At 35.0% G+C, this 23461-nt stretch overlaps 2 protein-coding genes across 2 annotated transcripts; one reads left to right on the forward strand and one right to left on the reverse strand.

Annotated features, from left to right (window-relative positions):
• Positions 1 to 13145: 13145 nt before the first annotated feature.
• LOC142532932 (protein S40-6-like) lies at positions 13146 to 14332 on the forward strand. Its single transcript, XM_075639484.1, has one exon. The coding sequence runs from the start codon at positions 13384 to 13386 to the stop codon at positions 14029 to 14031; it is 648 nt and encodes a 215-aa protein (XP_075495599.1). The 5' UTR covers positions 13146 to 13383; the 3' UTR covers positions 14032 to 14332.
• A 2570-nt stretch (positions 14333 to 16902) lies between these two features.
• On the reverse strand, positions 16903 to 22789 carry LOC142532940 (polyadenylate-binding protein RBP45-like). Its single transcript, XM_075639495.1, has 7 exons — positions 22388 to 22789; positions 20419 to 20884; positions 18804 to 18859; positions 18590 to 18720; positions 18403 to 18499; positions 18160 to 18321; positions 16903 to 17298 (listed from the first exon to the last, which is right to left on the reverse strand). The coding sequence occupies exons 1-7, from the start codon at positions 22703 to 22705 to the stop codon at positions 17296 to 17298; spliced, it is 1233 nt and encodes a 410-aa protein (XP_075495610.1). The 5' UTR covers positions 22706 to 22789; the 3' UTR covers positions 16903 to 17295.
• Positions 22790 to 23461: the final 672 nt, after the last annotated feature.

The raw sequence follows: 23461 nt of genomic DNA on the forward strand, positions 1-23461 counted from the left end.
TGGTAATTAAATATTAATTAAGAGCACGGGCCCTGACAATATGCTTGATATATTTCACAAGTGTTGTCCGGTGAAAAATTTGCCCAAGTTTAAGTTTTCATGTATTTTGTAATTGTGGAATTAAAATTATTAATCGGTAGTTGGGTTATGGTTAGCTTGAACGAAATGAAAAACGAAAACTCTTGTAAAATCAAGGGCTCGAATCTTTAATCAATGAAAGGAGAATTCTCCATGCACTTTGCTTCTTGAACTCTTACGTAATATGGTATAAGAGAGGGAGCTTCCGCACATAGTTTTCTACCGATCGGCGAACTAATTTTTAGATCGAGGCATCCATTTTTGATTCTTTTCTCAACACATCTTCAGAAGCGTAATTCATGGCTTCGGGAAATTCATCAAATTCATTATGTTCCAATGCCCAATCCGCCATTGATTATCCTATGAGCCTCTATTTATTATCTTCATCATTCCAATAATATTGGTTTCACATTGGTCTCACAACCGCTCACCGGAGAAAACTATTTGTCTTGGAGCAGGGCCATGAAGATTGCACTTTCCGTCAAAAGCAAAGTGGGCTTCGTTGTTGGAAAATTGCCAAACCTTCAGTTGCAGGGATGAATCTCCTCAATTACTGGACTTGAAGCAACATTATTGTAATCTCTTGGATCTTGAATTATGTTTCCAAAGAAATCTCAACAAGCGTTCTATTCTCATATTCTGCTGCAACTATTTGGGAAGATCTCATAGAACGATTCCAACAGAGCAATGGGCCTCGTATATTTCAGTTGATGGGTGATCTGATAAACTTATGACAAGGACAAAACTATGTCAGTGCCTACTTCACCAAGCTCAAAGCCCTTTGAGAAGAACTGAATAACTTTCGACCAATTTGCAACTGTGGTCGATGCAATTGTGAAGTAGTAAAAAAGATAGAAACACGTTTTTAGATAGACTATATCATGACCTTCCTCATGTGTCTCAATGATTTGTTTGCTCAAGTTCGCACCCAAGTCCTATTGATTGATTCCCTCCCTCCCACCAATCGTGTCTTCTCATTGGTTATTCAAGAAGAATGCCAAAGGGCCATTGGAATTCAGTCTACGGGCCTCGCTTCTACAGGAGGTATGACTTTTTCTGTTAAGATTGATCAGCGTCAGACACAAATCAAGGCCAAAGAGCCACCAAGACAACACCGAGAAAATCATCGGGAAAGATTTGTGCAAAAAGTGCAACATCGATGGTCATACTGTAGATACTTGTTATAAGATACATGGATATCCTCCAGGGTTTAAGCAACGAGCGAAAAACTCAATTAGGCCAAATATCGTTAGTGCAAATCAGATCTCGGGGCCATACAATTCTTCTATTGATCATTCTACAAGTGATATTGATTCCTCACCAAATGTGTTCCAAAGGTTCAGCAAAGATCAAATGGAACAACTGAAGATAATGTTTACTCAACATTTTTCTTCATTTGAAAACCTCCACAACTCTGCTAATGACTCAAATAATGCTCATGTAACAGGTACTTGTTTATCCACATATGATTCTAATTCTCTAAACTCTACATCATGTTGGGATATTGATTCTGAGCATCCAGGAACATTTGTTCAAATGCGTCTTTGTTTAAGTCAATTAAACCTATTAGTGGTTCGACAGTCACTCTGCCCGATCACTCCACTATCAATGTTGAATTATGTGGAGACATTAGACTTTGAGATTCCTTAATTATTGGGAATCCTATAAGATTCGTTCGTTCTTTTTTCTCTGATAGATGGTCAGAACTTCATCTGAATTTGAATCCTACTGAGAGACCACTAAAGATCAGAGATTGTTTAAAAAACAACAAGATCCTTATTTTGTCCCTACCAGGCGATTGGAAAAGAAAGAACTGGTTAATATATTCAAGATAATTACGTATTTACAAAATATTGTCTCAATTCATCCTATTTCATCATATCCAGGGTGTGATAGGGTTCTGAAAGATGAACCGAATATGGACAGTTCCAATAAGATTTCATCTGTGAACAAAAATCCATTGTTTTATTTATTTCATATAATCCATGACCGGAACAGAGGAGAATACACGTTACACCGTGATTTTGAATCAGAAGAGAATATCAAGAAATGACATATCTATTCACTCTATCAATAACCGAGCCGGATATGGTGTATCATAAAGGATTTGCATTTTCTATTGATCCTACATATTGGATCAAAAACAATTCTTAAATGAGGCCAGTGATGAATTGAAAAAGAAATTTTTATTGGTTCTACATCCTATTTTTTATGAAGAAAATGCATCTTTTTCCTCGAAGGATCAGAAAAAAGATGGGTCTGGATCTCCTGCGAAAATGATTTGAAAGATCCAAAACCAAAAATGGTTGTATTTGCTGGCAACAACATAATGGAGACAGTCAATCAATAGACTGATCCGAATTCTGATTCAAATCCAATATAGTACCTATTGGTACATAAGAAATATATTGAATCGAGTTTTTTTAATGAATAGATCTGATCGAAACTTCGAATATGGAATTCAAAGAGATCAAATAGGAAAGGATACTCCGAATCATAGAACTATAATGAAATATATGATCAACCAACCTTTTATCGAATTTGGAAAAGAGTCAGAAGAAATGTTTCAATCCTCTTATCTTGATTTCTCGAAGCGAGAGATCCATGAATGGGGATCCTAATGCATATAGATACAAATGGTCCAATGAGAGCAGGAATTTCCTGTAAGATTTGGAACATTTCATTTCTGAGCAGAAGAGTCGTTTTCAAATAGTGTTCGATCGATTACGTATTAATCAATATTCGATTGATTGATTTGAGGTTATCGACAAAAAAGATTTGTCTAAGCTATTTCGTTTCTTTTTGTCCAATTCACTTCTTTTTTATCCAAGTGGTTTTTCTTTTTGTTTAATCCACTTCTTTTTTCTCTGTGAGTTTGGGGAATATCCACATTCATAGGTCCGAGATCTACATCTATGAATTGAAAGGTCTGAATGATCAACTCTACAATTAGTTGTTAAAATCTATAGGTCTTCAAATTGTTCATTTGAAAAGGGGAAACCCTTCTTATTGGATGATCATGATACCGCCCGAAAATTGAAATTCTTGATCAATGGAGGAACAATATTACCCTTTTTTTTCAATAAGATACCAAAGTGCCTGATTGACTCATTTTATACTAGAAATAATCGCAGGAAATCCTTTGCTAACGTGGATTCCTATTTCTCAATGATATTCCACAATCAAGACAATTAGCTGAATCTCGTGAAACCATTTCATAGAAGTTCGGTGATATCTTCTTTTTATAAAGCAAATCGATTTCGATTCATGAATAATTCACATCACTTATGCTTCTATTCTAACACAAGATTCCCTTTTTCTGTGGAAAAGGTCCAATTCAACTAATTCACCATGAGTAGGACTCCGACTATAACATAATCGACAGATCCAAGACACACTTCTACAAGTAAAAGGAGTTCGAATAGCTATTGGTTGTGCTCGAAAGGTTATGAATCGATTTACAAGTCCAATCCCATTGTCTTGATTTATAGTAGCAATACACTGTGTTCCATATATATATCATCAGCTAATATACGACCAATTAATGTTTGAATAAAAATCCTTTCTGTCATGATTCCACTATGAAGACTCACAGAAATACCACAGATAGTACAACAATCTGTTCGACGTATAGCAACGTGTTGAACTAATTCAACAAGCCTGCGCGTGAGATATCCAACATCGGATGTTCGTACAGTAGTATCCACAACCCCTTTACGGGCACCATAGAAAGAAATAATATATTCTGTTAAAGAGAGCCCTTCACGTAAATTGATTTGAATAGGTAAATCAATCATTTGTCCTTGAGGATCCGACATTAATCTTCTCATACCTACTAATTGATGTACTTAAGATGCATTCCTCTAGCTCCATAAAAAGACATTATATGGACTGGATTAAAGGGGTCAGTCATCCTAAAATTAGGATTCAATACAGTCCAACCAATTGGGAGAGAACAATAGATCCCTTTTCAGGAGCGATTCATCCTTCCCGAACGCAGCCTACAACCCTCCGTTGTACTGCGCTCTCCAAGTGTGCTTGTTCTCCCTTTCTTCTTTACCCCGGCAAGTCTTTGTGAAATAACTCCGATGAGAAGAAAAAATAAGGCGTTAAGAGACTCTCCTGGCCCAACCCTAGACACTCTAGGATCTTTATTCAAACCTTCTCCCATTTTGAGTCAAGAGATAGATAAATAGACACATCCCATTGAGTTGATCGGGGGTGTTCGTAGTGACTGAGGGGGTTAAAGACCAAGAAATGGGTTATTTATATCAAGCATTCTTCTTACGGCTAGATCCAACAAAAATAATTCTATTAGATCGAATGTACTTATTCGATCTAATAAGTACCTTGTATCAGAATTGAAAAATTCTACGGCTCATATCTTTAGTATTTGCTTATTTATTACATGTTTCTACTATTTAGGCAGAATACCGTCACTCATTCTTACTAAGAAACTGAAAGAAACCTCGTCGTCTCATTGATCGACTTTTTTATCTCACGTTATCACGTCTAGACATTGTATTTGCGATTCACAAACTTAGTCAGTTTGTATATAAGCCTTGTACGACTCATATGCAGGTTGTGCACCATCTTTTGCGTTATCTCAAATCTTTTCTTGGCCAAGGAATATTATTTCCTACCTCATCATCCACCCAACTACGGGCCTTCTCCGACACTGATTGGGCGGCCTGCACAGACACAAAGAAGCCAGTCACAGGCTTCTGTGTGTTTCTCGGTGATGCTTTGATATCATGAAAAGCAAATAAGCAAGCCACTGTCACAATCATCCACCGAAGCAGAATATCGAGCCTTGGTCAGCACTACAAGTGAAGTCGTGTGGCTTACAAAGCTACTTCAAGACTTTCATATTTCAACCCCTACACTAGATATTGTGTTTTGCGAGAGCCAATCATCAATCCATGTTGCTAACAATCCAATATTCCATGAGCGAAGAAAACACATCAAGATCGATTGTCATTTCGTTCGTGGAAAGATTGTGGATGGTTCTATCAAGCTGCTCCATGTTCGTTCTCACATGCAACTAACGGACATGTTCACCAAACCCTTACCATCTACTACCTTGACAACATTATTATCCAAGATGTCTATAAAAAAATGTTTATAGTACATCTTGAGGGAGATATTAGATATATATTCAATCAAAATATAATCAAGTTGTTAGTCAGTTAAATAACAATTAATCAGTAGTTGGGTGATGGTTAGCTTGAACGAAATGAAAAAGGAAAACTCTTGTAAATTCACTGGCTCGAATCTTTAATCAATGAATTGAGAATTCTCCATGCACTTTGCTTCTTGAACTCTTACGTAATAGAAACCAACTTAATCGAAGGGAATCCGAGACCAATATTGAAATGGATTGGATTGTTTAAAAATAGATCTGAAGCCATTTTAATTCAATATAGTTCAGGAGCTAACCATGATTTTCTATCTGAGACTAATCACAAGTTTTTTGGGAAAAAATCATTATCTAAAGATTAGTGCTTCAAGATATATAATAAATTTAACATATTACGATTGATACTATTCCAGAAAATATACAAAATTATAACTTATAAGTAGAAAAAAATAATACTCTTAGGCATAAAAATTAATATTTTTTTATTGATGACCCAAATAAGATATTTGTCTCACAAAATACGACCCGTGAGACCGTCTCACACAAGTTTTTGTCTTTATGAATATGTTTATTCGACATTGTAATCAATAACACGCATAAGTTTTAATAATCAGATTAATTAAGCTCGTCCAATAATAGTTATGTCAAATTAAAATGATAACCAAGTTTACCGAAAGTATAATTTCTCGTCTGAAGTTTCAAAACCACCTTACGATGAAAAATACTAATTATCTAAAAAATAAAATATGAGTTTAATATTTTAATAGTTAATTACAATGCAAACAATCAATAAATAACAAAATCATGAGCTATCAAAACACCATTAACAAAATATAAAATAATTAAAAAACAACATTTTCACATATTAATCTCTTTACTAATAGTACCGAACTTAGTGCAATACTATATCATTTTTAACAGGAATCCATAATCAAATATCGCGTGAATCTTTAAAAAAATTTGAAAGAAAGGTAACACAAATCATTAAACAATAATCTCAAATTATACGAAGTAAATGACAGATTTATTATCCACACAAAAAATTTTAAAGGCGGTCTCACGAGTCAATTTTATGATAAATTTTTTTATGTTGGTCACTCATAAAAAGTATTAACTTATTATTATAAACATAAGTAGAATTGACTCATTTCACGAATAAATATCCATAAAATCGTCTCATAAAAAACCTACTGATTAATATTTCAAGCATTGTGCCCCGGAATAAATTACAAATCTTGGTGCATTAAAGCAGTGGCTGGCCTGAACTTTGTCATTCAAGCAGTGCACCAATATTAATAAAAGATGAAAAAGAAAAGGTTTAAGAAATTAAATAAACACTGGGATAGGTTTATGATAACAAAAAGGTGTTGTGTTGCTTTTGAGTGATAGTACAAATTAGTGGAGTACATGTATTTGTCACTAATTAGTTATATGTTTTATTCTCTACATTAACACTTTTTTGAGCGAGCATGTCATCCAAAAATTTTCGAGTGCGATTTCTCTGGTTGACGTGGTTTGCATATCACTGCGTTCAGTCCGAGGGTTTATAAAATTCACACCTATGGATAGCGGAATTCCGTTTCATGTGGCCCATTGAAATTAGGGTGTCGATTTTGTTGGGTTCAAATGGGGATGAAGCAATGGAATTAAAAAAAATTCTCAACCCGAACTCGAATAAACCCATAAATTATAAATTGAATTCGAATCCGAACCAATCTGATTTTTATACTATGCAATATTATTTTTTTTAACAAATTAATTAAATAAAAATTCAAAAAACATAATAATAATAATATAATAATAATAATAATATAATATTTTAATTTAAACACATAATAGTAAAATACCGACTAAATATTATAATTATGTTTCACTGATTTAAATATTTAAATTTAAGATTCTAATTGTTTAAAATGTTAATTGCTTCACAGAAGAAAAAAACAATTGACAAGAAAATTCGAATGTTTCACTAAATAAATATTATACGATGAAAATTTATGATATTAATATATAGAAAAAGATTTTCAAGTATCACAAACTAAATTTTAAACTTTGAAAGGTTTCAAATTCCTATATCACAAATTAAATGTATTGAAATGTGTTAAAGTCTAAATCCGTACAGATGTAGTGTTGTGTTTGGCACTAAAATAAAAGGGCATGAGATGTTTGCATAGTGAAACAAAATATATAAATGGATTTGTTGAGATTAGGTTAATTGGTGACTCATTCCTTAATTGATAATATATAAATTTTTTTGGGGTCAGATTTTGTGTCCAACTCGATCTAATCACAACCCTAAAACCCCAACCTGAACTTGACGGTTGGTGGTCGGGTTTATTTTTGACACCCCTAGTTCAAAAAAGTGTTTTAAAACCAGATCAGGTCAACCGATTCGACCGAGAATTGATCAGGTATCCGGACAATCGCATAAAAATCGTTTGACCGATTAATCATCCAGAACCAATCAAAATCGATCAGATATCAGACCGGCATACCAAAAAATCGGTTAGACCGATTTTTGATTTATTTTTGTTTGAAAATCAAAATTTCAAATAATCGTACATATTCATATTTTAAAAATATTATATTAAATATTTGGTTATACATATGTATGATTATTTGAAATTTGGATTTCGTTAAAAATATTATTTAATTTGTATTAGAGTTGATTTAATCTATTATTTTTGTTTTACAAAATATATATAACTATAGTTGGTATGCTGAAGCCCCCTCTTGTGGTCCGCCCCTGCTCTTGTATGAACCTGGCTTAATTGAGTAGCGAAGACTTGGATATATTACATAATATATTAAATTTTGAGCAATTTGTTCGATAAATAATAATTTTTGGCCGATTTCAATCCGTTCGATTCAATTTCAGTTTTGGATTGTGTTACACTGCCAGATTAATCTGGAACAGTTCCAATATGATATTTGACATGATTGTTCTGGTTCGATTTTCCTCTAATCCGGAACCGGTTTAATTTGATCTAGAAACTGTCTCATACGGTCAAGTAGGATGGCTGGATAGGAATAGTGACCATGGCGTTGTTGGATTTTCTATGATTGCCCAAATAGTGCAGTTTTGATATTCAATTGGGCTTAATAAGCCCATTTATACGACAGTGACTGCCCAATAGTTTGTACGGCTCGACCAATTTGCATAAGCCCAAAAAAACCCAGTTACATGATTTGGTCATCCACGTCGTCACGAGTACGATTTATATCTGTCTTCGTTCAATTCGATGTGACGTCATTCTAACGCAGCAAAGTCGTGCTCCAAAATTTCGTATTAAATCAGAAATATAAAACTAAATTTTTTTAAAAAAAAAAACCAATCAACCCATCGTTTGCGGACACGTATGCCGAATCATATGAAAATTTGGAGATTCCACTTAAGCTTTTAGTGCGACACGTGTGGTATCCGGACACGAGTGGTATCCGGACACGAGTGGTGGGCCCACACATCTGTCTCCCAGCTTTAGATTCCTCTTGTACTGGCATATAATTATTTTATACGAGAAAAATATTGTGAGCTAAAAAAAATCAAATTTATGTTAAAAATATTTTTTATTTTAAATCAGAATTCGTAGAAAGATTTACAAGATCGTCTTCCAAAACACATATTCTTATTTATATTTCTAGGTCGTGTTTGGTTATATATCTAATTATTTGAGTGGGTTCCATTATTATTTTTTTAAAAAAAAAATAATTTTAATAATTTATTTGCATATTAAAGTTTCTCTATTAAAAATTATCATACACAAAAATATGGTAACACGATAATAGACAAATGAATAAATAAAAATTAACTTCCAAAGCAGTTTCTCATCATAAGTACGTGCCAATTATATGGTTAGAATGTCAATTTATCGATGAATAAATGAGGCTATATAATAATGTACGTATGTGTTGAAATAAATTTGAATGAAAGTGAAATCATGGGCCACCCCTGCAAGCCCGAACAAGTTGGATGGGCCCAAGAGTCCAAGTCCGGTCACTGCAAGCCTGCATCCAAACCACCAACGGAGCCCACTCGTACTGTCGAATCCAAAATCAAGGGCCCTCGGAAATGATGGCAACCACTCTCTCTATTCACCGTTGCATCAACTCACACCAAACACCCACAAATTAAATTTTATTTACACGGACGTATTTCGTTAGTTTTGGATAAATAAATAAATATTTGTAAAATCGAAGTGTTCTTTTTAGTAATTTGGAAATATATATAAGAAATTGTAAGGACATTGTTGGTAATGACAACTTTGGCACCTGATGAGGACAAATGAAATCAAGGAGATTTTGGATGGTATGAATAGATTTTAAGGTCATAATTTGGGAATTCTGCCTAAAATGGACGGGTGAGGGTTCTCACTTAATAGTTAGATTATTCTACGTTATACTTGGAGTATTTCTCCTTCGTGTGGTCAAATGTTAGTCCTTAGATCATCAACTATATGTTAACTTCTATAAAAATGTGAGTGATTCACATGATCTAATGATATTAGAATAAGAGAGAAAACCACTCATGATATACCATATTAGCATATAATAACTTTCAATAGTTGCACTTTCAGCACTCGCTACCGATTTGGTAAAACGAGAGACGTTGGATTCATAATCCCGAGTAACTCGAAATTACGGTACAGATGATAGCCAGACGGCCGGCCATCAATCGCAAGCAACTTAACAGGTCTTCCAAAGAAATATAGGTGCCTAAGTTTGTATAATGAGTTTTGAATCTGCAAGGGGGAAGACAAGACTCCATTATTACATCGGCTCCGTCCTTGAACAAACCAAGTCTAGCTTGCTGCTGTCATATTTCACATCAGCCCTGCACCACTATTATCAACCAATGTTCTAAAAAGCACGCTTAAGCTTGAAGTTCGACAAAAACCTTTCTTGAAAAGCGGTTAAACTGTAGTTTGATCGAATTAAGCGTAATTAAAACGTTCGATTAATTAAGCTTAAACACAATTAATCGCATCTATTTATTTTTAAATTTTTATTCTGAAGGTATGTCTTTTTATTTTATAATAATAAATTAGGTTTATAATTTATATGTTTATTTTTTAATTTTAATTATGATTAAGCATGTTTGATAATGATTTGACAAATATTTAGTATTTTTTTAATGTGATCTTGTAAAAACAAATAAAGATTGCAATTTTGATATTTTATGCTTTTATAAATATGAGAATTAATGCATCAGACTTAAATTTATCATATTTATGTATTATATTATCTATTTATTAGTTTGAGATAATTACAATTACACTAAAAATAAAAAAAAATGTTTTTTTCACGCTTAAGCATGTGCTAATCTCGTTTAGTTTAAAAAGCTTGGAGCTCGACATCCACGCTTTCGAGACGCTTCACGCTTTTTAAAACCTTGATATTAACTCAACCATCTAGCAAAAGAAATTGTCAAATGTACGTAAAATTCACTGCACATTATAAGTTCATTATTCTGCTACATTTCGAAGCTGCTTTTGGAGGGACGTCTGAATTGTGGCCACTGACACTGAAATCATGATAAGGTTTTGAATTTATTCATAAAAAGACAAGTTACTTTCGAGTCCCACCAAAAAATTCTTAGCCGTCAAATATGCCTTTAGAGAGACATCGTTCTTCATACTTTTCTTCGTATTTTTTTTCCCAGATTAGGGTTTGATTTACTAGGGATTAACCACATGTTAAGGAAAATTTGCAAGTAGGTTGCGCAGATTTCAGTTAAGATTTATTTGGTGCACGAGTCGGCCTGCCATTGTGTGTCTTGTTTTGTCTACATCGCCATAGCTTGGCCCAAACCCGGGGGACAACTATTTAAGTTTTAACCTTATGAAAGTACATATCCAGAAATAAAAACGAGTACCTTTTTTTTTTTGTTCCATCTGCACTAGTTATTAAAATCCTTTTAACCCTCATAAATAATGTAAAATTTTGTCAAAAATGTGTACATGTTGATGAATTTTAATGTTTATTATAACGTCGGAATCGGCCTTCGCTATTATTCGGTGTGCATTATGTAAATCCTCAAACTAACCCTATAGTCTACAAATCATATTAGTCAGTGTAAACTACACTAGACAAGCAATATATGACAAGCTAGTCCTAGAAGATGTTGGTAGAGGTAATCGAACTTCTAATTATTAGTCAAACGCACACGCACTTTACAAACTCAAACACCAAGTTCATATTAGTTAGTGTAAACTACACTGGTCAAGCAATATGTGACAAGCTAATCGTAGAAGATATTGGAAGAGGTAATCGAACTTCTAATTATTATTCAAACGCTCATGCACTTTACAAACTCGGACAGCCGCTTAGTGTCAATCTTTCATTATTATTATAAATGTAATTGGAATTCCCATGTGGTAATGCTAACAAATAACAATCAATTATTCATAATAGTTATCGAGTAGGTCTTCTGTGAGACGGTCTCACTAATCTTTATTTGTGAAACAGATCAACTCTGCCGATATTCACAATAAAAAATAATACTCTTAGCATAAAAAGTAATACTTTTCCATGGATGACCCAAATAAGATATATGTCTCACAAAATACGACCCGTAATACCGTCTCACACAAATTTTTATCATAATGACATCACTAATTAACATGAATAACATCTCCAAAACGGAAGGTTCGACACTACCTGTGGGGGCAGTGCCCCACAGGATCTGGACCATTAGGTTTTAAAGAAATTGATGGACCTCATATATGTGTGTATAAATCTGGACATTTGATCTTTTAATGGGGCAGAGCCCCACAAGATTGGGATGAAATCTTCCGTCCAAAATGCACATCATGACATTATCTATATCATTTGTCATGTCACTTCTAACCGACGTGGCATATACGGTGACTTGTGATAATGGACATGGAAATCATTTTACACCATTTCTTATGTATCAGTTATATTTGTTCTATCATTAGGAACTGAACTACCAAATCGAGTATAAAAATATTAAATAAATCAGGTTTTAAACTAAATTAAAACATCGTAAAAATTGAACAACCTAACTGAAATATACGCAAGAGTTAATATTTCTTGATTTCATAGGAGTTAAAGAATAAATTAATCAAAACTACAATACTTTTTTTTTGGAAAAATAAAATTAATAAATTAGACAAAATTATTTGAACAGGAAAATAATTTGTTTGCTCCACAAATTTGTTTGATTTTGGGTATTGGTCTTTCAAAATTTAGTTTTTGTACAATAACTTTTAAGTTTTAGCTATCTTGATCCGAATATTTACATGACATCTGATAAGTCGAAAATTTTCAATGACATATTTTATGTCATATCAGTATTTTTCGGTTGCATATCAATACTCTGACCAAATGAAAATAAAAACAACAAATGAAATTAAATTTCTTCCACCAAACTCACTCTTAAACACACAATGGATCACAATTCAATAATATATATATATATATATATGTGTGTAGTAGTGTGTGTTTATATATATGAGTGTCAATTACCAATGGGGTAAATCCAGTCCAATCCAACTTTCACAAAGACATAAATAATCGGGATTCGAGACCAATTTTTATATGCCATCCAATGTGTCAAATCCAGAAAAGGCTGGTTGATTCAACCTCAGTGGACCATCTCTCTCCGATTAAAATAATTTTGCATTTTCTCCGGTCAAAAAGTTTGGTGCTCAAATTCTCAGACATTTGATTCATTTTTTACTTATAACATTTATTATCAATTAACAATATATATATATATATATATAGATGGTCACAATGTGTTTGATTCATGAAAGCAAGATGAATATTGTCCGAATTATACTGACATTGATGAAATTGAGACAAAATGAAATCCAAATTCAAATGATACTCTTGTGGGGCCGCTCCACGCATCAAACCTCCATATATGATGATAATCTTGGCCATCGCAGTGTCAATTAATTATATACATTTTATTACGCCCATGTAAATAATTCTCTCCACTTAATTCAGTTCAATTTCCACTTAATTCAGTTCGAATTTTTTTTGGGTCGCCGGGATTTGTTTATTCCTATTCCGGCAACCTGAGTTAATCAAAATCCAAATCGGATCATCAAGAATTCGTTTTTCCTTAAGGTCTAATCAAGATTTCGGCGATTCTCAAGCCGGTTAGTCGAGAGATATATATTGAATATTAAACGTTAATGGGAAAAGATCGAACTCTGACTAGCAGCCGCAGTGAACGCTATTTGGGAAGTTTTGGTAATAACCACGGCCAAGAAAGTGCGAACGGTGCGTGGGAACTGGGAGAGAATGAAGTTTGGTCAGTAGTTGACGAAACAGAAAACGGGAATGATCACCCGGAAAACGGAGGCTGGAATTCGCGTGCTTCCATGGAAAGCAACGGAAGCTTCTCTATCTACCCGAGCCGTCGCCCACCTCCGCCGTCCGACCACCACCGCCAGCTTGGTGGATTGTCGCTGGCTTTCGACGATTCCAGCAACTCATCATCATCACGGAGGAGGATCTTGCACCAACTCGGTGGACAAGACTGCGTGGGGGACTCTCCAAGTAGCCGCCACATGGCGGCGTCAGCGCCAGTGAACGTACCTGATTGGTCTAAGATTTATCGAAATGACTCAGTTGAGTCCCTACACGAGTTGGAGGATGAGTTGAACGACTATGACCCGGGTGTCATCGTGCCGCCACACGAATATCTCGCACGTGAGTACGAACGAAGCCGTAGAGTCGCAGCCAACTCGGTATTCGAGGGTGTGGGGCGAACCTTAAAGGGGCGAGATCTCAGTCGTGTCCGGGATGCGGTGTGGAACCAAACCCGGTTCGATGGCTAATTATTATGACAATTTGCACTGGGATTATTGGCTAAATATTTCTTCCAAGAACCCTTGATCATTGTAATAAATGGGATATTCAATATTGTCATTTGTGGGAAGTGGGCAATGATCAAACGAAGTAAGTTTACTTGGTCCATAGGTTGTCTTTGTTCAAAGCCTTCAAGTTTCCTAGTCCATTTTCCTTCTGTCGCAACTTGGTTAATTGTATTTTGTCCTTTTCGATTTAGTGTTGACAAACTTTTTAAGTGCATTCGGTTGAAAGTATAGTATATATTATAATGTTTGAGATTTTGATTAATTTCTTGAATCAATATCGTCAGCATCACGATCAAGTGGTGCACTTGGAGAAACTTCGACTTTGCCATCAAACCATGAGGATATCTAGATGAGTCTATGAAATCCAATCGTCAAACATGTCATTATTATATCGAAGGATGGACATTCGAGTTAATCATCGTTGTCAAATTCCACTAAAATGAATTCCAAGCCAAAAAAAAGAGGAAAAAAATGTACGACAAGTTTTAAAAATTTAACACTAAAGTACAAATTGTGCAACCACTGAAGACTGCTACACAATGTTACGCACGATTGCTATTTAAAAACTGTAAAAGTATTTTGTCACGTAGTGAGATGTGTCCATGACACAAAATACTGAATATTTTATCACAAAGAATGGCATCAATGTGCATCATTTACTTCTCCCACATTATTGGAAAGAGTTACTTACGCAAAATACCCCATGCCTATTAGTGCATCCACATTGATGCATTAATGAGTGATTATTAACATTCATTAATATTCATGCACCAATATGGATGCATGAATTATTAATCTTGGCTGTCATGTCAGCCAAGAAATTCATCAGAATGAACGGTATTATTTCGCAAATAGCGACGGTTTTTCGTAAACCGTCGCAAATTGAAAAACGTCGCTACTTGCGACGGTTTCTCAAAATCAGTCGTTACTTGCGACGGTTTTTCACAAACCGTCGCTATGTGCAACATTTTTTTTACATAATGTCATAATGTCAAACTAGAATGTAATGTCAAACTAGCCGTTTAAATAAAAGAGTCCAACATTTTTTCATTTTTTAATAATATTTTAATGAATATAGAAATTAAGTTATTTTTAAAATAATAATACTATTTATTTTTAATAATATTTGTTATAAAATTTTAACAAAATTAGAAAGATATTGAATTAATTAAAATTAAAAAAAATGAATAAGTGGATAGTGAGACCCATAAATAATGAAAGTTGATATTAAATGAATGTGAGTGTGTGTTAATAATGGAAAAGTATTAATGTAATGAATATGTGGCTCGTGAACCCCATAATTTTTGAAGAGATGGAAAGTTAATAACATAGATTAATGTGGACGGACGCGGATGCCCTTACGAGAGTGACCGTTACTTGGTCACAGGCAACATTGGATCACCGAAATAATATTACCAACAAACCCATGTCTGATGTGACTTGTGCGCAAAACCTAAATCATTTCGGCGTAGGTAGTGTACCCTTTATGATATTGGAAATTAATAATGCTATAGAGATGAGATGAGCAGTGAGACTCATCATTATTACGGTTGATGAAATCCTATCTATGTGGGCACTATCCTCACTTCATTTCAACGGATAAAATCTTGCCACATACAATTTCAAAAAAAAAAAAAAAAGTCCTACATATGTATGAGCAAATCTTGACCATCCATCTTATCATAGGACAATGCCCACGTAGGTAGGATAAAATAAACCTGATTATTACTGTGAAGAGGCCACGTAGTTTGGGCTAAAATTTCAGTTAGGGGAAAGATGTCCTGTTAGTGGAAAGGTGATTGATTTGATGGTTGCAACTTGCAAGTGAGGGTATCGAAAGGTTTTGAAGGTGAACAAAAAACAAACGCTTTGAACGGTGGATACCATCTTGCTCACCTTTTTCACGAAAATGAAACGACCTTATTTTATTAATTTATTGAACTCAACATAGGGTCCACGCACCGCAACACGATAAGAACATGACCCAAAATATGGAGTTACACTACCACCACTATTTATTGCATTCAACAAGCCGTGGCAATAATATATACATATATATCGAGTGAAATAAATAGTGGTGGTACATGTGCCAGTGTGTGATTCAACCGTCACATAATTAATGGAAGAAAGACAACGCCAAGGTGGCATTCAGCTATTTTAAAAAAAAAATTAATTAGTACAACGTTGTAATTCTTTGTTCAAATATGGAAAGAGTAGATGCCATCTAGTCGCAGTAAAATGCATACGAATGCACATCAACCGGACACAAACAGTAAAGCTCATGGCCCTAAAATTATTATTTTTTATATAAAAAAGCCATAATGACCAATTTTAAAAAGTAAGAACTAGGCGGTCCAAACGGATGGAAAAACAGTTTTGTATTTAAGAATAAATATTTAGTTTATGTCTTGGATGCATTCTGGTACAAAATATTTTTGCTACTCTAAAAGAGACTTGAGATAAGTACAATTAACATTAAAAAGAAGAAAAGGTTCGAAAGCAACAATTTAAAAGGAAAGGAAAGGAACTTGATTGAATAATCCTTGGAAAGGAAGTTCTAATGAATAATTTATCCAAATCACCTCCACAGCCCAATTCAGCATGTTTTGCCAACCCATCGGCCAACTTCTCTTGGCCTCCCTAGGACCCATATATAACAATTACATGGTGAAGAGGCCGTCAAGATTAGGCTGAGACAATTAGACTGGGATATCTCACTTTCAACTCATTTAAAGTGAATGTAAACCAACCCTCCTATTGTTACTCTCAACACACCCTTAGCACCACACATATATATAATATGAATTTATGTATATGTGCAGAAGTCATCAATAACAAAACATAATGCATAATACGATTTTCATACAAGCCATTTAACATACTGGATGTGAACCTCCGAAAATGGAACATCAAAAAAGAAAAAAACTTGTGTCTCAAACATAACAATCACTAAGCACACAACCGCGCATGTGTAAACATAAACCCAAACAAAATATGGAGACAACAAACATATGCAGCCATTGTCCAAGAAAACCATAAAACGCAAACATTTTTGCCTTGCTATGATAACAAAACTTGAAAGAGAGAGATAATTAAATGGCAAATTCAAACCATTCCAAACAAGAACCCAGTGAATACAAAGTATTCAGCTGCAACAGCAGCTGACAGCTCCAACTTCATGATCCACGATCAAAAGCTGTTGATTTCTTCTTGATGCTCAATACATCACTATACCAACATATGATTTTATTATTATTTCAATAGAACATTAACAACGAGCATGCAGCAATAAAAAATGACGAAAAGCAGCATGGATTAAGGAATGCCAGTAACGGGACTAAAGAGAAGTTGCTGATCCGAAGAGACGGAAGAAAAGTGTTTTTCAGTAATTAAAAAAACGATAAACCAAGTCTTCTAATGCATTGAAGCAAGGATTGTGTTGTTTGGGATGGGGAGTGGGTGGTGGTGGTTTGTGTTTGAGGTTATGGAGGTAGTTCCGGTCCTTACTGGCAATTGCAGAGAAGAAAAAGATACGGTGCAGGTTATTGGATTCCGTGTCACGGCAATTGAAGAGAAACAAAAAGATATGGTATAGATGATTGGATTCAGTGTTGAACGCTTGACCAGCACAATCACATTATTCAGGAAGCAATTTATCTAAAAGAATGTCCAATACCATGCTCTTCAAAGGTGGTGAGCCCTGAGAACAGAGGTGCAAGTATTTTGTTGGCGAGGTAGATTTAACGCTTAATCCTAAAAATTAGAATCAACAACATTTTTCAAACTTTATATCAGTTGAAAGTAGGCTATGATGGTGATGTAAAGATTATGATAGGTCACGGACAGTACAACAAACAATTATGGTAATTTAAAGACAAGGGGAACCATAAAATATTTTTGTAATCAATAGGCAACAAACAAAAAAATCGCAATAACTTAGTCGTGTCACGAACAGAGATTCCCAAAACCTTCAGGCACAAAATAAAGGTGCTAACAGAGAGCATGAATGAGAATGCGAGGCATCATAGACATTTTGTTCGAAGCAAGCAAGCAAGCATTGCTAATTTTTTTGACAATTGTGAGATATACCTGAGGCTGTTGCTGCTGCTGTGTTGGTTGTTGGTAGTCTCCGTATCCAGTGTACCCTGCATAGTAGAAGTTTGGATCCTGCGTTGGTTGAGTATATCCATAGGTTTCATAACCAGAAGTATTATATCCATAATATCCTCCATTCCACTGATTCGGATCAACCTGAGGCAGGGAGATTTGATAATTAAATCTCATGCAACAGTACAAGTAAAAAGGACCAAACAAAAGTTACAGGAGTAGAACCTGTTTGTTAGACGGACTACGACCCCATGAGAGTCGAATGCTTTGTCCTCCCAACTGGGTTCCATTTAAAATATTTATAGCTTGTTCGGCAAATCTTCTGTTATTATTTATGAGACAAAAGTTTTTACATGCACTTTTAAAACACTTAAAATAAAGGGAGGAAATTTTTTTAATACCCTCAATTTACCTATCACTAAACTGAACAAATCCACATCGTTTGCCTGCAGGTATTTTCACGTGGAGCAACTGTCCAAAATTCCCAAACAGCTGTCTTAATTGCTCATCAGTGACATTAGAATCCAAATTCCCGACAAATATCTGCAAGGAAAAAGCCTATAAACCATGATCCCATGCTTCATAACAAAAGCACACAAATGCAAATATAAGTATATTTTACTCACAGTGGTGTTAGATGGATCATCCTCACTTGCGATTCCTTGTGACGTCTGGTATGATGCTGCAATTGTAAGATAAGTATGTGAGGAAAAAGAGGAAAGCGAAAGAGGGAAAAAATTGGAGGTGTTGCCCACACTAAACACATCAAGCGAATAAGAAACCAAGACATCTCTCATTCAAGAGTCATTCCAACAATTATCCAACAATGAAAGCCACGCCATTCTAAAGACAGCTGTTGACTATGAAGATGACAGCAACTAAAACAGAATATAAACAAACTGGGTATTATACGTCTGAAAGATCTTTACAAAGGAATCATAAGCAGTGTAACAGCTAGATATGTAGCCATATAAATAGTGTTGTACAACTAAAGATTAAGCATGGGAAAAATAGCAGAGAATAACACATGCAGGCTAGCCAAGAGAGCTAACTTTAAAATAAAAATGTTGACAAGCATTCCCTTTGTGTGACAATTTCTCATCAATATTATCATTCAGTTTGACAACACCACCTCACAAAGCTTGCGAAAGCTACTTTACTGGCCTAAATAGGATCACTCCTCCGGAAGCTCTAATGAGTGAACCTCTCATAGTTGGAAGCCTAGGACTAGAGTAAGGAACAATTGCAGGGGCCAGCGGAGATTCTTCACAGCAGAACATCAAATGAAAGCACCACTGCCAACATTTCCAGAATTTGTTTGCCCAACTAAAGGCAGTGACATTTATAGCAGTGAGGAGCACAACCATACAGGATGTTTCGAGTGTGTTAATTTTCAATTTTGGTGATCATGATCTCAAAGGAACTACACCAAGACAGCTTCAAGAATTGTTCAAAGCATGAGTTACAGAGATAATTAAAACCGCTTGGATGAAAGCAGTTTCAGTGGCCTCATATTACTTCCCAATTTCCATGGGGAGCCCTTTAAACAGAAGTAATTCTAGAGGTAAGAGCTTGGTGAAGAAAGGGATGACTGGATGAGAACCAAAGAATTATAATTATGTGATGGCCTATAAGAAATCAATTCCAGATACTGAGATAATCTGAAGCTTATAATTAAACATGAAGTAAAAAAATTAATATAATATATGTAATTTGATTTTGACCAAGACCTAAGAAGTCAAAGGACTGGCAATAAAAGCTGGAAATTCTAGTATAATCAGTTCCTTGAGGAATCAAAAGTAAGCAGCATTAAATTAAAACTGACCTACAAAAAAACCAGGCACTAAAGAGTTATCATTTCAGCTCACATTGGCTCCAGGCCACTATATGATAAGAGCTTCCAATCACCCTGCTATGAGACAACCATAGCCTTTTATAAGATTATGCAAAGTTTTAATCCGTCATAACCTAAAATGTTCAAAGCGCTGGAAGGAAATTACACCGCAATCTGTCCTATTCCTAAAAAATTTAAGGGTGCAACAAACTCGAAAAAGCAAATAACACCGCTCGATTTAGAGCTCCGATTTCCAAACCAAGTGATTTCTCTAATCATTGAAACATCCAAATTCAGTAATCAAAACATTATACAATAGCAGATGAGAACAGAAAAAATCAAACCCAGAAGCGGTAAGTTCATGGTTACTCCAGTAGCCATAAAGTATTGCAAAGACATAGGCATACCTTTGTTCTGATTCCCCATTTTTTGCTTGTTAGCAGCTGGACCAATTCGCATTGGCCTAGAGGAACAAAACATTCCATTCATCTCAGTCATGGCACGCATTTGTTCAGTTTCATCAGCAAATCTCACGAACCCGTAGCCTTTTGGACGCCCAGTTATCGCATCAGTGACAACCTTTGCACCCTTAACTGAAGGATAAGAGGGCCTAAAAGTTTCTATAAGCATGTAATCAGTAACATCAGATGCCAAATCTCCAACAAAAATTGTATATTCAGGGGAATCATCACGTTTTTCACCAGCTCCCATAGATGCCCAGTTTAGTCTAAATGTTTGCTCAGCATTGGGCATGGGAGTGCCATTATAAACCTGAAGGCTCCTTTCTGCAGAAGCATGGCTGACAAATTCAATAAAGCCATAACTTTCAGGTTGGCCAGTTTGCTTGTTACGGATGACTTTAGCAGACAACACCTAGGGAGAAAAACAGTTACATAAGATCCAAAACCCAAAAAAAAAACTTGATGAACAATACAGCCTATCTAGAAACGTATCCCCGCCGTGTCCAAGACATATTCGACTGGTCAAACCTACAAAAAGTCAATGACATGTATTTTGACATATCCGACACGCCTATCGTCCGATACTTCGGGAAAAAATTTAGGAGTATCCGTGCTACATAGTGTCCAATTTAGAGTATGATATTCATTAAAAAAAATTCAGATTAAATTTAGCAATCTAACAGGAAATCTCTGTGTCACACATGATTATTGATTAAACTCACGCTCCCCCTTTGTATTTAGGGTCCTTTAGTATTTGTCCTTTAAAATCTACTATTTTCTAATTTGAGAAAATGAACTTTGTTGTTGTAGCATTTCACAATCCATGATTGCCTCGATGGAATATTCCATCTCAACTCTATCACATGGCATGCATCTCTTGCCAGTTGCATACTTGCACCGACCCTTACACTCGTAAAATTATTTCCACCTGGTAACCTGAGCTTTATAGTTTTCCATTTTCTTCTTGATATTAAAAATCTTTATGAGAACAATCACTTATTTTTAAGTAAGTGATTGACATGGCATCGCCAACCTCCATTTGTTCCAAAGCCTCATCCCAATATGTCGTATATTAAAAAATAACTAAAGCTCTGATGTGAGTCTTGAATGCTAAAACTGTCTTCATTGAAAGGAAATATCAATTACAAGAACAATATCAAAAGGTTGACTGTATTGTGAGGTATTATGGATCGAATAACAGTAACGAGAAACAATGGTATGAAATATGCGAGAAAGAGAGCTTGGTATAACCGTTTGCATCTCAGATTTGGGGTGGACGCAGGGCCTAAAAGAATGAGTAACAATCTCTTAATTACATCAAGCACTCATTAAAAAATATAACAATTTCACAGGTGAACTGCATTATCTTTATGAAGTCAAGGAAAAGATGAAAAAACCACCATAAAATATATGCCACATTGTTCCCAAGTGCACAGGAAACTAATGAATTTCCAGGGTTCAGGTCAAGACAATATAGTTCAGGGGTTTAAGACATTAATAACAAAGTGCAAAACAGTTTCTAATTCAGTGGCAAGGTCATTTAATTATAAGCACAAACATTTATATAGGCTAATCTTTCCTAATATTAAAATTTAGAACACTTACTTTATAAAGCAGCCAGCTACAAATAATTTATTCTCAAAGCTTCAATAATGTGCACTATACTCAAGTGCTAAAAGATGTGTGGGTATGACGCAAAACTAATAGTTTACAACCTAAGTCCGAGAGAAAATCCTGATCAACAAATTATAAAAGCAAATGAAATAAACAAATCAAAACATAATCAAAGAAAGAACAAAACTTTGAAAACTTGACTCGAGCAGTAAATCTAAGAATCAGCGTTCTTCAATCAGGAAAAAAAGTCAATAGACACAGGTGATCTATGAAAGTGAACAGTGCATGTATTCACGTATACCTCCCCGGAAGTGCCGAAACAGCTGAGCAAATACTGCTCGTCCATCCAATACTGCAGATCACCAATCCAGAGACTCCGGATCCCGTCGTCCGCCACTAGCGGCTGAGGCGTTGGAACGGGGGCGTAAATAGACTGCTGTGGCGGCTGCTGGTAATAGTACCCAGACGCGGGTGGCTGCTGTGGCGGAGGGATGTGGTATTGCGGTTGTTGGGGTGGCTGCGACATCCATTGATGAGATGGCTGTTGCTGAGGGTATTGCTGGTATTGAGGAGGCGGAGCCATATGAGATGGGACGTTGGTGTTCGGCGGCTGCATCATCGTCGGAAGCCTATCCTCTTTAGCGAGAGGAATTGGAGAAGCGGAACCCTAATACGGATGAGAGAGAGAGAGGAGGGTCGCGAATCCTCCTATTTTAAGCCTTTATTATTATTATTTACTGTTTATTATTTACTATGTATTCTTTATTATTTATTTATAATCATAATTCTCTTTTGAATAATTACTAATTTATGTTTTTTTAATACTTACTAAGTTATAATTATATATATATATACATATATCATATTATATTAATAAAATATCAAGATTTGTTACATGCTTTAAAAATATTTAACAAAATAATTTAAACTCGAGTTCGATTCGAAAAAATGTTATACATGACAGGATCGATTATGAGGATCATTGTTGAGCTACAATAGCTCGGTTCTTGAAATATTGAACACTGGTGAATTAAATCGAGTTTGATTTTCAAACCAAGCGGAAGACACTCGAAATAATCCTTCGTAGAAACCAATTAAACATTTTGTAAAGTATTTAAAATATATGAAATTTGAATGAGTAAAAATATTTTGGTTGAATCATTTTATCAAACACTTGGTATGCAATATTTTGGTATTTGAAGAACACATAAAATGCTTCAACAATGCTTCTTTAAAAACTAATGGAACTGAATAGTAATGCAATAAACAAATAGACACGAATTTTTTTATGGATGTTCGGAGACTTCAAATGTTCATACGTCACCCCTTATTCCCTTGGGAAAGATTCACTAGAAGATTTTGATTTTTACAATTC

This window comes from Primulina tabacum, chromosome 2, assembly GCF_025594145.1.
Source record: "Primulina tabacum isolate GXHZ01 chromosome 2, ASM2559414v2, whole genome shotgun sequence".
Taxonomy (NCBI): domain Eukaryota; kingdom Viridiplantae; phylum Streptophyta; class Magnoliopsida; order Lamiales; family Gesneriaceae; genus Primulina; species Primulina tabacum.

Coding starts and splice junctions, on each gene's coding strand:
- LOC142532932 (XM_075639484.1), top strand. CDS start 13,384: ATGGGAAAAGATCGAACTCTGACTAGCAGCCGCAGTGAACGCTATTTG.
- LOC142532940 (XM_075639495.1), bottom strand. CDS start 22,705: ATGATGCAGCCGCCGAACACCAACGTCCCATCTCATATGGCTCCGCCT. Junction 18,721..18,803: donor ATGATCCATCTAACACCACT/GTGAGTAAAATA, acceptor TTTTCCTTGCAG/ATATTTGTCGGGAATTTGGA. Junction 18,322..18,402: donor GTAGTCCGTCTAACAAACAG/GTTCTACTCCTG, acceptor TCCCTGCCTCAG/GTTGATCCGAATCAGTGGAA.